The sequence below is a fragment of the Gavialis gangeticus genome, unplaced genomic scaffold (genome assembly GCF_001723915.1).
Source record: "Gavialis gangeticus isolate Ggan-Ray unplaced genomic scaffold, GavGan_comp1, whole genome shotgun sequence".
In the NCBI taxonomy this organism is placed as follows: Eukaryota; Metazoa; Chordata; order Crocodylia; family Gavialidae; genus Gavialis; species Gavialis gangeticus.
This window is the reverse complement of record NW_017728998.1, coordinates 29,445,500-29,461,370: the sequence shown is the minus strand read 5'-3', so window position 1 is coordinate 29,461,370 and position 15,871 is coordinate 29,445,500. Positions and strand designations below refer to the sequence as shown.

Genomic DNA, 15,871 nt, shown 5'->3' with positions numbered 1-15,871 from the left:
GAACTCTGAGCATCTCTGCCTGCCGCTGCTGCCAGCAGCAGGGGCTACGCACCATGTGGGGGAGTGTGTGGGCGTCCCCACACCCCCTCCATCACATGCCACAAACCTCACACACCCACACCCTGCCCCCACAACTCCCCACATATACACACCCATCCTGGTGGCAAAATCAGGGGTTAGGAGGTGGGATTTCCAGTCCCGTTATGGCAACCAGGGGGTAGGGCAACTGTCAAGGTGTGGGGCTACCCATGCAGCCCTAGACAGCTCACCAAAACTTGTCAAGTGGCCTGTCACGGGGAGAAACAGAGGGGAAGACCCCAAAGAGCCAGGGGGAACCCTGGGGTCAGGAACCCTCAGAAGAAAACAAACGTAAAAGAAAAGAAACAAAACACTTCTTACCTGCAGCAGGATGCACAGAAAAGCCAGAAATGGAAGTAGGACCCGAGCGGCTTGTTAGCTGCGTCTTTATACAGCTGCGGCTGGCTGATATAAAAGTTGCCGCTGGCAAGGAAGGTGGGGGAGAGACCCGCAGGGACCCCAGCAGGGAGGCTTCTCCCAGAGCCCCTATGAGGGGAAAAAAGGTGGGAAGCTGCCTCTTCCAGCACGGGAGGATGCAGTGAAGCCCACCATGGGAACAACACTGCTGGCAGCAGTGCAGGGAGCGAGGGAGGGCCTGGCTTTGAAAACAGGGGAGAGCAGACGGAGCGTGACGCCAGGGGCTACTGCTGAAGAGCCAGAGGGAGCAGCAGCTACCAAGACGCCAGACCAGGTGGAACCGTTGTGGACTCTGGAGGGCTTGAGGAGGTGCCCCAGGTGGGGGACAAAGGGCATAAGCAGCACGAGGGGCTGCAGAAGACGGGCCCCAGTGGCATAGAGCCACCTCAACGAGGAACGTGGGGGAGGCGTACGGAGAAGGGCCACCACGGGTCCAGCAAGCCCACAGGCTGGGCGAAGAGTAAAGAGGAGGACGCAGTAGTCTGCAGTCTAGCCTGGACCCAGTTTACAGCCAGCTAGGGGCCTTGGGTATCTGGGGCCTGGCGCTGGTGGGTAGGCCGAGAGAGTAGGTGTCAAGGGGTCAGAGAGCCTCTCTTAATATCTTTATCTTCCTTTGTTGTTGGTATTTTTTTCTTTTGTTTCCCACTTTTGGAGGGGTTGCAGCGCAAGGCGTTTAGAGCCCAAGTGTTGCTTAAGCCTGAAAGGGGTTTACGATTTCCTGGGAGGCTAGGCAGCGGTTAGGCGCTGTGGGTAGATGAGGGTTGGGCCCATCAGGCTGATAAGACCATCCCTGTGGGTGTACGCGGAGCCTCAACAGTCAGAGGAACCAGCCAAAGGACATCGGGAACCTGTCAAGGCAGGGTGTAAGGGCAAGGTGGAGGGGAGGTGGAGCCTCGCAGAAGATCGCCATAGAGACATCCCATAGTCAAGAGACCCTCGGTAGTCAGACACCCATCACTAGAACAAGATCTGAAGTTGTGGCAGGTGAGATTGGGGAGAGACTACACTGGAGAGAGACATCCACTCGGCAGAACATCGGGGATGGGCAGACAAACACCACCAAATATCCGGGCCCGAGTGGCACGTGACCGGATGATCGAGACCAGACGGGCACATGGCCCTTCAGCCAAAGTAACTGCCCCTGATAGGGAAGGTTGATTATTCAAATTACACTGAAAACGAGATCTAATTTCTAGAAGCAAGGCTAGCACTCACAGAACTTTCCTCTCAATATTTACTGTTTATCTACTATATCATTGGATTCAGAAGTTTCTTACTTACTCTCCTGAGCAACCACCTGTTCTGGTCATTTATCTTTTCATTTACTGCTAGAAGCCTTAAAGAATAACTGCCATTCAAGGGCACTGACCAATAATTAAATCAGCAATTATATATGAAACTCCGGGTGTGTGTACTACAATTATATACGAAACTCCAGGAATGTGCTTTTACGAGTGCCTAACTTAATGTGCATTTGCCTAAAGTTAGTCCCAAGTCAGCTGACATGCACAGAATCATCATGCCTTAGTGTGTCTACATACGGATTAAGGCACTTCAGCTATTTGTACCTAAATTTGATACATGCTTTTGCAGCTATCAAATTTTAGGCGCGAATAGCCTAAAATTGCCATTTTTAAAGTCACAATAAAGGCACACACATGCAGACCCACGACCTTAATGAGCCTTAAAAATTGCTAAAGTACCTTAAATTGGCACTTGTAAACATGCCTTCCTTATCACGTTTTAGTTGCGAATTGGAAGCATATTTAATTATATGAAAATGATCTAAATAATTTCTACAGATTTTCTTCATACTAAACAAATAAAAATCAACAATGACCAAACAATTAGTTTTATATTGCAAGTTTACTCTGTTATTCCTTTTGGAGTAGAGCTGCTTTGCCATAGTATCTACTAATTTCTGCAGTACAGGAACAAAAAAAATTTCACTACTAGAGAAAAAAAGACCTTATTTCCACTGGCAGTATTGGTTAGAGCTTACAGTTAAAGCTTTTCAAAGCAGCTTCCAGCCCTTGATTTTTCCTATACAATCATTTAAGCCTGCAAGTATTTCAATACACTGGGTACACCTACTACACATGTAATTAATGGGAAGCAATAAACTCTGAAGCAGTTCAAGCCAGAGTAAACTACTCTGGGGCGCAATGTTTATAAATGTGCCTGGGACAGCAGTAATTTGAGCCAGAGTGGAGAAGGCCTGGACTGGTAGGAGACATGGGGGGTGAGAGAGGTCTGCCCTGAGCTCCGAGTGGCATTGTCAAGCAGCAGATGGGCTGGCTGCGCCACAAGAGTGTTGAAAGCACAGAGCTGTGTAGCTAAGCAGCAGGCAGGAGTATGGCACCCAGCTGGCTGGGTTGACTGGGTACAATTATACCTGCAGTCAGCATCTACACATGCTTTTAATCGCAGTAAATTACCCCGGCATTAAGACAGTACTGTTCCCAACAGTACTATCTTGCGCCGACATTAATTAGTTTACTATGGCCTAATACCTTGCAAGTGTAAACAGTTACACTTTAGTTTGCTGCTAATTAGTCTAGTCCACAGTAAAGCACACGTGTAGATACAGCTATTGTGTAGAAATATAAAACTATGCACCCAGGTAGGCCTCACCTCTGAAGTATACATTGTATTCTTTTGAAAATAAAAGAGCCATGGGATTTTGAAAACATAGTTCCTAAAGGCATTTGCAGTATTAGTTAAAGAATCTTTACTGGGCTTTAAAATTCATTTAAGTACACACATCAATCCTCCTCTCCAACCTTGCCTGTAAGCAAATCTCATTGAATGCTTTTTAGAGCTAAGCTATGGGCAAGCATCTTATTTTCTAAAATAAAGTAAATAAAATTGTGATTTTTAACCACATTTTTAATATGTAATGGAGGCTGTAACAGAAGATTCAGTTATATATAAACGAGAAATTAAAAATCACCTTATAACATTTCAAGAGGTTTTTCTGTCTGCCTTTAAGACATGAACAGTCATCTTTTCCCCCATTAGTAACTCTCCTTTGCCAGCTTGTGCATTTCTAAAAAGCCACAAAAGCCAACACTACACTTATGTACTTAGAACATACAAGGCTAACAAAATACACTCTAACAATACATGTATATTTCATATGCAAAATTTAAACATTTCCCAAGAAATTAGAAAGTTGGAAAATAGATAATGCCAACCCCCACCCCTCCACCCACCAAAAATCCAATGTTTAGGAACATACATGTCTTGCTAGTTTTCTCACGTATATAAAGAGGCTTCCCTGTCCCAAAAATTTTATTAGCACAAAATCCAAATTAAGTCCCATGAATGTTTAACTCTGCCTATGCACTTAATCTGATTTCTCTGCTTACAAACAAACACTTGCTATCAAGCATTTGGATCCATTTTTATTTTCTTCAGCTTTCAGCAGAGGTCATCTAAATTTAGAATAAATGTTCCCTCGTTGACGAACAGTAACTGGAAATAGGAAGACATTCTGTTTTGCTTAAGTAATAACTCCAGAGAAGCACCAGGACTAAAAACATATTAAGCAATTTTTAACTTGCCTTCAAGTTTTTGAAAAGGGTACTTTTCATCTAAAATTTAACCCTCTACACTAGAACCACTGAGGATTATCACTATTATAAACACATCTAAACATTAAGATGTTTTGGGGGGCTATTTCAGGTTAGCAATGGCAGCTAGCCAGCATAGAAATGATAGAAATGAGTTTGAAAAATAGATGCCCTGCTTAGCTGATCATTTCCTACATAACAGTCATACTCATCATTCAAAATGGACCTTCTAATACATACCAAAGCAGATAAAAAAAAGCTGTATGTTCTGTTAGAGGAGACAGAACATAAACTTTAGAACTTTTAAGTATCTGTGCTGGGTAAACAGACTTAACAGGTCAGACAGGGTTAAAACTGATCATCAGATCAGTTACTTCTCCAGGTGCAACTTGGGTCCCTGGCAAACATTACACTTAAGATGTGGTTAACCAGTTAACCACATCTTATGAGTCACCCCTGGCCACACGTTCATTCTATTAATGGTGCAATAAAACATGGAATAAGCCACAAAGTTGTTACACAAAATACATATTTTGTGTACATAACTTTGTGGCTCGTTCCCATTACATCTTAAACCAAATGTGTAGCCAGGCCAGTGAGCAAACTAGTGCTCACAGCCTCAGGAGTGCACTGCAGTTAAGGGCGCACACAGCATGGCAGAAGGTGCGACTATTGGGATTGTGGATAAGATCCCAATGAACCTTTAAATGAATGCCTGTAATGGGGTTAAGTGTCCAACTACCAATACCTGGCATGAAAGCAAAAGGGGTAGCAGATGGAGGTAAGGAATAGACTTGAAGTTCGTAACCCAGAGACAGAAAGAAACCATAAAATGAGACAGTACAAAAGAGGGATTATCATAGCATACCACTGGAAAAAATTTTCATTAATCAAGGAAAGAAAGCCCATGGAAGTAGCAAGCAATTGTTAAGAGTATATGTTAGCTGCTTAAAACAATGTCCTGGGACTGGAACCTGGAGAATATGGACCTGGGTTCCCCTAACTCCTTATCTTCAGGTGGAAAAATCTAGCCTTAAACATAAGAGGACATGGCCAAGTGAGCCCTCAGAACAAAAAGGGACTGAAAGCTGGGCACATATCTCACTACTGGGGTTGTGTGAAGCTCTGGCTCAAGAAGGACAAGACCAGAAATGCTGCTTTTACAGACCTACCCACAACAGAATGCTTCAATTCCTGACATCCATAGTCATTCATTCACAATGAAAAAAAGGTGAACATTCAGGACATTTTTACACCTACTGTAGGAGGGAGGCGTGTACTTTAATTAGAGTGCAGCACTGTCTCCTGTATCAGCATCCCTGCACTTCAAAATGGCACTGGGGATGCTTTAACTAAAGCTCATTGAAAGAGCTTCCTTGCCACTTTAGTTAGAGTGGCCCCATTGCCATTTTGAAGTACAGGGAGGCTGATACACAAGATGCAGAGGTTGGCTGCAGCATGCTAATTAGCATGCTCCAGCAGACTTGATTCATTGAAGAATCACGTCTGCTCAGACACGCTGCAATTACAGCACATCAGAGTAGACTCCCAGCATGTCTACAGACACCCTCAGGCATGAGTTTTCTTTTAAGACAGAACATCAATCTCCAGTTATTTAAGCAGTATACAGACTTTACCCCCATAAGTGTGTTATAAGTGTGACAATGCCATTCATAGATGCTGATGTGGCTTATGTCACTTTGGAAAGAAACGAAGAAAAGCAAGATCACTAGGAAACAAGTTAAAGATGGGGTAGTGAACACAAACTTAAGGATATAAGAATTTCCATAATGGGTTTTCATGGAGAATGCAGCTGAGAAACAGATTTTCACTATTCATTTTTTAAAAAGTCAAAAGGTGCACATTAGATTCAACATCTAACTATCATCTGAGTAAATAATAGGGTAGAACAGACACTGAAACAGAAATAATTAGTACACAAGATCATTCAACAACACAACAAAAAACAGAGAACTTGATTTCAGAAGTTAGGGAACAATTCAACTACTGGTAGTTCAATCTCAAATGGCACAACAGCAATTTATAGCAGACAGCTACAAATCGCCTTGAAATGGCATAATTTCTGTAGTATATGGAAAATGCCAACTAGTGTACAAAAACTATTCACAGTCTTCAAACCAGAAATGTAAATATAGAAGCATTTGTATCCAAGTAGGTGTTCACTAGCTTATGCTACCCTTCTTGTCCAGGGCCACTTACCTTGTAATGGAATTAGCCTGTACCCACAAAACCCTTACAAATCGCATAAATAGTTCTCAGAAAAACACCCAAGAAAAATCCAGCTATTTATTGCGTAATGCATACAAGTTCTTCCACTTCAACTAACACTACATTAATAAAAAAATCTTTCCATTCAAAGACTTGTATGATCTAATATACAGTACTTGTATATTTACCAGACTTCCTTCTTAGCTATAATTAAATTAAAATGGACTCTTCTGCAAAGTTTAATACCTTATGTTAAAAATAACATTTGTTTCTATATGCTGAAATCTACAGAAGGACTAACATTTAAGCACAGATCACTGATAACAAAAAAATCTATTCCGTACCCAGCAGGTAGAGTTTGCACTGTACACAAGACACTGAAAAGTCCAGCTATCATCACAGATTAGCAATGCAGAAGCCATTTCAGCTGCTTTTTCATTCAATAAAATTCTCCCTATCCCTTCTCCAAACCTACCCTCTTTCTTCTTGAGAACAGTATTTAAACCCTGATAATCCAAAATGAAACAATTCTTAGAAGTGACAGACTGCGACTCAATGAAAGGAGGATTGTTTTATATCTCACCTCAAGCAAAGCAGCTGCAGGATCTCCTTGCAGACTCTTTCCCAGTTTATCAACCTCATCTAACAGGAACACTGGATTGTTAACCCCAACAGTCTTCAAGCCATTGATTATTCGGCCAGGCATACTGCCAACATAGGTACGCCTATGAGAAACAAATGGAAAAGAGTCTGGAGCGTGAAAGGGAAGGGGGAACAGTAAAAACTAAAGATCAAAGAAGCAAACATAAGAATAAACTGCCTTATAGCAAACTTGTATAAAACCCAACTGCTTCAACTAATGGGGAAAAAAAAAAAAAAAAAAAAAAAAAAATTCATGCTTTCACTGCTTAATATATGTAACTTATTGTAGCTAATAAAAGATGAGGTTCCAGCCCCTCACTGAAACATTTGGTCCAGGTCGAGAACGCATGCCTAAAATTCACAGGGTATAACCATTACATGCAGTTGTAAGGATGTCCCCCTTCCCTCCGCCTTCTGTTCGACAATGAGGCCCCTGACAGATGTTAAAGTAAAGGTGCAATGGGATCTGATGTGGGATCCCAATAATTAAGCTTCCTGTCATGCCACATGCATGGCAGGAGGCATGACTGTGGGATCCCACATCAGATACAACTGAACCATATTGCTGGTGCTGGGGGAGCCTGACCTCAGTAATTAGCTACACTCCCAGGGTGCCATATACTCCCCTAGCTGGGAACTCCAGTCTGCTGACTAGGGCTACCAGCTGCAGAGTGCAGTCTCCAGCTAGAAGCCCTGATCAGCTGAGGGGACTCCCAGCCCCTGGAGCCCAGTCTTGAAAGGCTCCCCTATGCTCCACAGGCTGGGCACTGGCCACATGCTGAATTAAAGGTCTGATAGGAAACCAGTCACAAAGTCACATATTTTGAGTAATAATGTTGTTGTTCATTCCTCATTTTATCATGCCATTAATTGACTGAACTCGTGACCACGTCACTAAAGACATGATTAACCAGTTAATCACATCTTAAGTGTAACATCTGTCAGAGGCCTAAGAAACAGATTTCAGAACTTTGTATCATTCTTTAAGGTTTAAGGACCTAAAGAATAATGTACACTGTTACACTGACAAAAACAAGAGCATGTGATACAGTCCAGTAATGAAGTGAGGGCAGCATTCTACATGTACATTGTGATGCCTAATGCAGGTGGCTACATCCTTAAACTGGCATCAAGTCAAAAGAATTTCCATTAATTTCTGGTCAGATGTTATAAAACATTACAAAAAGTTAAATTAAATTAGAATAGCGTACATGGAATGAAAAAACCCCTTTCTATTTAGGAACGCAAGTATTTTTTTTATAGTGCAGCTAAGGGAATTATGATCTATATACATGCACACACATCCTGCTTCTGAATTTATCAGCCTTTCTACTTGTTCTATAGGCAGATTCAATATTGAAGGTAAAAAGGAGAAAATGCTGATGGCTTAGAAGAAACTGATACATGATGTGCTGAACTGAAGTAGCTCTCTCATGACCCCCACAAAATAGATATGCAGAACAGGCCTAAATGCCTTGTCACATGATCTGCATTACGCTGGCCAGAATAAACAGGATGACCTTTGGAGAGATGCATCTTAAAAACCATGGGAATAGTTTTAAAGCTACTGACAGCAACTGGAATTCTTTGAACCAAAGAGCAACTAGCACCACATCCTATGAGATTGTTAGAGTCTATATTATAATTATCGGAAGGAGAAAATATGATTCTATAATTACTTAAGGCATGTGCAAGGTTATAAATGTTATAACAGGTTAACTGCTATTCTGTAGGCTCAGTATCTGCTGCATATATTCAGGCTCTTTAATCTTGGAAGAAAGAGAGAACTGCATAGACTGAGATTACAGTTCGTCAAGACCCAAAGGCTGTGGTAAAAAAAGATTAACATGGAAGCATCTATAAATACTTATGATAACTCAGCTTTATCACCATCTTAACAAGTGCTGCTTTACGAGTCCCAGGAAGTGCGCGTCCTGAAGAGACAACAGAAGAAAACAGGCAAAAAGAAATGACCTTAAGCAAAAACCATAATGAAAATATTTTGTATCAGTTCATCAGTCTATAAACCCAAGACTTTGAATGAAAACTCTGGTAGTTGCACAGGGGACTTGCTTCTGTCTCTCCTTAAGTAGGTCTAGAGCTCAGAAAGGGTAAAATGGATAACATGGGCCTCATGAGCTATTCAGGGGATGTAGGATCCTGTTACTGCTCAAAACTTTTAGGTATAGGTGAGCCTGTGGCAATGCAAATGCAGCAAAACTGTTTCAATTTCAACTTTGCTTCATCCAGCATCAAAATGAGGTACATTCAGTTCATTTGTATTACAGGATCACTCAGACGCAGCAGTTACAGTATAACAGCAGCTGTGAGCTCCTAGGTGACAACTCTCCCTTCCCTTTTAAAGTGGCTACAAACTAAGTTTGTGTACAACAAATGCTGGTACCTAAGTCTCAAATCAGCAGGGCACTCAAACACATGCAGAAGTCCCACAGGACCAAGGTCTAAATGCTGAATGGTTGGATAGGTGTCCCATTAAGTTTTATAACCTGTATTTCACAACTACTCCTTTCTTCACCACTACTTTTTTAACAATCTTTAAGCATGCTGAATTAGTTCATTAACTTCAACACAGCTGTTTCTAATCAGTGTATTAAATTCCAACTTAAAACATACTTGCATTTATTTACATAATTTGATCAGTTAACGTGAAAGACTGCTTAAATTTACAGCCTAAATTTAACAGATACATGGATATCAATTTACTCTTTGCATGCATTATTAGCTTTCCATAGAGAAAAGTAGATAGTCTATACTTCTGTGCCACAAACTGCCATCATTACAACTGGACTACCCAAGCTGGTTTTTTTACTGTATTGACTTGACAGACATGAGACCTAGAAGGCTGACAGGTCATACTAGCTGTGCAAGATGTTAATACAGAAAGATAGAGAACAAAGGCATTACAGAAACTAAACGTGGTATTGCAGAAAGATAAACAGCTCAACAGTACTTTTTTAATTGCAAATATGAAATAGATGCCCTTATCTTTTATAGATATAACTCGCAAAAACCTCATACCTGGGTAAGTTCTTTGCCATATATGTACCATATGGCCAAACAAGCCTTTCAAAGGTTTGTGCTACAAATTATTTACATATGTAACTTTGCTCATATAAACAGTCTTAAGGAAAACTAATGTAGTCAAGTTGCTCACATACATGATTGTTTGTAGGATAAAACCTTTAACCTTTGCTAGTTGGTCTACATGTTTTTCATGATGGTCTTCTGGGTACACTTTTGCAGGAGTGGTGGTAGCTGGACGCAGAGCAGGGTGGGGCTTGCACGTCGCAGCAGCGTGGGGTGGTGGATGGTGGCAAAGGCCGCCTCATGTGAGCTCCCTCCCACATCCAACCAGCCCCTGTGCAGCCCACAGTGGGGAGTCACCACTCTTGTCCTCCCTCTATCCCCCACTCCTGGTAGGCGGCAGCGCGGGGTGCTGGATGGTGGCACTCCATCCCTACCCGCCCCTCCTAGCCCCTTTCAAAGTACTCCTGGGGGTACATGTACCCCCAGTTGACAACCCGTTGTAGAGTGTGTCTACACAAGGACAGTTCTCCCTAGTATAAAGGTGCTCAACCCCCAGCCCATGGACCAGTTCTGGCCAATGGAGTTGCGTCTTCTGGCCCACAGGGCTCCCCACAGATCTGAAAATGTGATGGTGAGGGAGTGGAGGCAGCATTAATTGTCACTCCCCTGCTGCCAAATGTCCATAAGGAGCCCTGCAGGCTGGACAGCATGCCACTGTGTTCTAGATTGGGATGCAGTGTTGGAGTGGCACAGGGCAAGATCCAAGTAGCTCAGGGCTCAATTCAGGCTGCACAGGACCCAACCCTGTGTCCCACCCCCATAGACTGGCTCCATACCACTCACCCAGTTTGTGGGGCCAAACAGTTAAGCACCACTGCTCTAGCACCATCCACGGTGAAAACATGTCCAGTTCTTCCTGCTTCTACGCATGCCTCATGGCAGAAGAATACCACATAGTAAGTGTTGACACAGACACAGGGCACACCCACTACCAGTCCAACCATGGCAACATGTTTTCCATATGCAGTGCACACAGAACAGGAACAAGCAAAAGGGGCATGCTTTCAGCGCAGTGCTCCCTAGCACAGTGTGTAGAAGATATGGCTCATGGTTAAATCTCCTCTGAAACTTGCATCTCTGAAATACGATGACAGGCCTGAATCTTCCCTGACTCAGCACTTTTATATTAGTGCAAATCCTGAACTGCAGAGCTTAATTCCTAATTGACATTGGTAGGAGGGGAAATTGGGGGCTCTATCCACACATTACACACGCCACTTTGTGATCTTGTTTCTCTGACACACTCTTTCAAAACCTGGAAACAGAACATGTACCTTGCTGTTTAAAATGCACTTACAGTTCCTGGGGATCTCTCACTAGTACAATAAATAATAATAAACCTTAGAACATATTCCTCAGAATGTCTGAAACTAAAGGATTTATTTACAAATATGTCTGGTTAAAAAAAATCCTTAAGACCAAAAAACTTACTATGTAAGATTTATTATTGACAAATGCTGGTCTCATTATCCTCGTATGTGTTCTCTATCCTGCTAAGTATTTATTCATGTCTACAGCACCAAATATAGAGCAACTTTAAGGAACATGATATTACCATTCAAAGCAAAGCATCATTCTACTCTTGAAAGTCTTCTACATATGGTTTTGAAGACAGTAAATGTATTAAAGTGCTCTTACCAACAGGATTGCTCCCATTCAGGTATATGGTTCAGTAGAAGATTTAACTATTACAAAAGGAAACAGTAAGTTTTGCAGGCAACTTAAGATTTAAAGTAGTAACAAAGATATAAACATGTTACCAGAACAGATTTAGTAGACTGCTGGATAGAGATGTATTTTTATTTTTAAGGTTTGTGGCAGACTACTGTGAAAAGTTTAATCAGGTTTAATCAGACACACACAGCTGCTTGCAAAATTTGTTTTAATTTCACCCACTCTGCCCAAGATGATACAGTATTATTGGGGTGGGGGGGAAGAGTATAACAGTGTTTTGCCAAAAATGCCTGCCCCAGTGGTGCACAATATAACTGAGTGAAGATTATAAGGGGGATCTTTTACTATATGACGTACTTACAGCATGCATGTCAAAATACATCTGAGTTGAAAGATGGTTTAGATTTTAGACAGCTTACAAAACAATTTTGCAGTTCAGTAGTGAGATATATTTAACTGAATCTGCAAATGCTTCAAAGCATACTTCCTATAATTTCCAGGTGGGAAATTTTTTTAATGTGTAAGAGCTATATATAAAACTCTTAGATGAAAACAGATACTGACGACAACTGAAATCACTAAGAATGGGGGGCTTGTCTATGTCACCCCTGGGCTGTACCTTGCATTGCCCCTGTGAAGCAAACCCTGCCCAACTGCTCCAATTTAACATATGACAATTCCCAGGAATGAGGCAACATAGCTGCCTTAGTGCTGTCCTGAGTATGCATTCGGCCCCGCTCTGTCTCTCATGTGCTTAGTGGCAGACAGAATAAGAGTGAGTGGGTGAGGTTTGCTCCATGTCAGCAGCCCCAGCTGTGACTCAGAGAAGGTACCGACACACAGGGCTTAGCTATTAGAAATTGTTCAGTTCAACGTTTGGATTAACACACAAGACAGTTAAGTGAAGAAAACAAATAGATCAAAGAATAAGAGGGTTAATTTTTGCATAAGCAACTTTCACAAAAAATTCAATTTCCTTGGAAAAATTAAGATGTTAGTTTAGTGCATATGAAACACCACCTATTCCAGTTTCCAGAAACAAAAGCCATGTCCATGCTACAGACATGGGATGTCTGGCATAGGAATACTAGTATATAGTACCAGGAGAGGTCCTAGTATGGATGAATCTATACTGAAAAAAACTGCAGTATGTACCATTATCAATAAGCCCCACGCCACAAGTCAAATGAGCTATATCAGCAAAACTTCAGCTTTTCTAATTCTATACTAAGGGCTTCTGTCTGCATATCTACATAGGTCAGTGATCACGCCTCTTCATGCACTGGACCAAAATAGAATATGCCAGCAGAAGATTACAAGGCCAGGGACAGAAGTTACATGTAAACTGCTTTAAGTGATCAGAAACTGGTTTAAACCTGTAACAGAACAGAAGTTCAGTGTAAATAAATCACTTTCAAAATGGCCAAAACCAATTTAAGATAAACCTGGCTGGATGTAGTATCAGATTTAACTGATTTAGGTCAAACCAGTTTATGGAACATCTATCCCAGATCCCTTCTTAGTTCAAGTTAATTCACAATCCCCCAGCGTCCCAGGATGCTTTGCAGCTCTGGACTATGCTGTCTGCTCCAGTGGAGCAGGGACTGCCCCTCCCCTCTGCTCCCTAGCCCATTTCTTGCCTATGTCCATCAGCCTGTAGGGAGTGGGGGGGAGGGGGCAGGGGAACAGACCCCCAGACCCCTCTAGCCAGGGTCTCCACAGCACACAGGGGAGAGGGAAAGCCCCTGTGGTGGGGGTTTCTTGGCTCCTGGCAGTCCAGGGAGTGGGGGGGGGATCCCCACCTCTCCCTCCCCTGCACAACTGCTTGCCACAGGATGGCGGTGGAAGGCATTCCCAAGGCCCTGGGGGTATGGGCACCAGAGAGCCCCCAGTCACAGGAGACTGGAAGAATTTCCCTCTACTCCCTGAGGCTGTCCCAGGCTATCCCTGAAACTCAAAGGACTGAGGCAAGCAGCTGTGGGGTTCAGGAAGGGAGGAATTCCCCTCAGCTCCCTGGGGCTGCCCTGAGCTGGGGTGGGGGGGAACCTCCCCAGGGCAGGGGCTCCCCAGTGCCCCCTTGTTAGACTGCATGAGCAGACACCTGGCCCAAAGGACAACTCCTCCCTCCTGTGGCAGTTAGTTCAGTTGGTTATTGGTTCAATCTAGGCAGCTCAAAAGAAGCTGCCTAAATTGAATCAATTCACCTCAGCTTTTTGACCAGCTCTGCTTAGCCTAAATGTACACCTGACCAGAAGTATATTGCTCACGAATAAGGGGTGATGCAATGTCAGTTAGACTACGTGCATGACAGGTAATTAAAATAATGAGTTGGTTGCTGATCTTGCTTGCATCAGCACGACTAAAACAAGACTCTGTTCTTGTTTCAAAGAAATATAAACCAAGAATGTAAAGCTATGCAACCCAGACATAAAACAAAGCAAACAGTGCAGAAACAACTTAAAAAAAATAACATTTTTTAAGTTTCTAGTAGGTCTTCATTTTCCCTGTTCAAGAGAGAAGTTTTCTGCTTTCACGTTTGATGTAAATCTTTACATATGGAGTATATGAGTGATGACAGGTAAGGACAGCTGGAAGATGTCTGATAAAGCGGTTGTTTTTGTACAGCAATGCTGACTTCATTTTGAGACTACAGAACAGTAGCAGCTACTCATAGGATAATGAAAAAAGGATTCACATGGATTCCAGCTGCAAGCATGTGATCTGTGCTTAAATGGTAAAAACTAGGTGTTTCCATACTGCCACATTTGTGCATCACATGGAACTGCATGCTCACCAGAACACTTCTGATGTCTGAACACTTCTGATGTGCTGTAACTACTTTTTTTTGCTGCTAAATCAATTCAGTATACACCCTTCCTCCTGCAAACAATCAGTAGCCCAAAACAGTGATTGATAGTTTATATTTTTTTAAAGAACAAAAACAAAAGTGATTTTAAAAAATGGATCTTTTAAAAGTACTAAAGATACATAGACATGTTGCTGTCATGTTAACAAAACTTTCTTTAATGATTTCAGCATGGTTAGAGGCCAATAGATAAAACACTGGCCAGATGCATTAAGAATGACGCATACAAGTAATTTCAGTCTTGTGCGTCTTTCAGCTTAGGCACCAGCCTACATACTATTTTCTACAAAGCAGCACACATCTCTCTTCAGCTACTCCTGTATCTCTTTTCTCTTGTTTCGTTACCTTTAAATTTATCTGATGCTACTCATTAAACAACTCTACAGGTATGTTCCTTTTGCTAAGCAAAACATACCGGTATACAGTTTACATGAAAAGTTATATAGTACAATTTTATTCCAGCCCTGATCCTGCAATGGGAGAATCATGGATTGAGCCTTTCACCTACCTACAGCCCCAGTGAAAGTACCACATGGATACAAAGGCAGGTTAAAATGCAGAATCAGGGCCAATCCAGTTGAAGGTCTTTATGGAAGCTAATCATGTATGCCTGGAAAATATAGTGGACATATCTGCAGAAAAGTAAGGTTTTTTACTAAATTGATATGTAAATCTGACACTTACAAAAACAGTTGTGTATTCAACAAAAGCAGGGAAATTTCAAAGCAGATTTACCAGTATCACATTAACCCATCCTATTGTGTGTATGCATTCCCTAGACACCTGTCTTAACATTACACAAATGACCCTGAAATGCTGGTAAGGAAGGACATTTAGATTCAGCTATTAACTAAATGGATGACTAGTATATACACATTTTTTGGTCTTCAGCTATTTATTTCTTAGCTTGGTGTTGAGTTACATTAGAAGTACTTCCTTCTTCCATCGTGTAGAATATTGCTAGCCAAACATTTTTCAATCAGTCTATTTTAAAAATATTTATAGTTAGACTAGCCAACTGCCCAACAAGAATGATGGAGGGGAGGAAGCAAGCAGGTATGGAGCCCCATGCCCCACCCCGCCCCGTCTGGGCCCACTCCCTGCTTCCCTCCTGCTGCTTGGGATCCAGGCCTGCTCCCCCCATCCCTGCTGCAGTGGCAGGGGGAGGGGAGGGGAGGGGAGGAGCCGGACTGGCATGGCAGGGAGGCAGCAGCGGTCCCAGGATGACCAGGCAGTGGCAGGGGGACAGAAGGAGCAGGCCTGGGCCTGAGGGGGGGAGGAG

General features: G+C 42.4%; 1 protein-coding gene across 1 annotated transcript in view; it reads right to left on the bottom strand.

Moving 5' to 3' along the window:
- LONP2 (lon peptidase 2, peroxisomal) overlaps nucleotides 1–15,871 on the bottom strand; it is a 109,180-nt gene that overhangs the window by 55,254 nt on the left and 38,055 nt on the right. Inside the window, exon 8 of the mRNA XM_019505666.1 lies at nucleotides 6,883–7,024. Coding sequence (XP_019361211.1) covers nucleotides 6,883–7,024 — 142 coding nt within the window. The remainder of the gene's footprint in view (nucleotides 1–6,882; nucleotides 7,025–15,871) is intronic.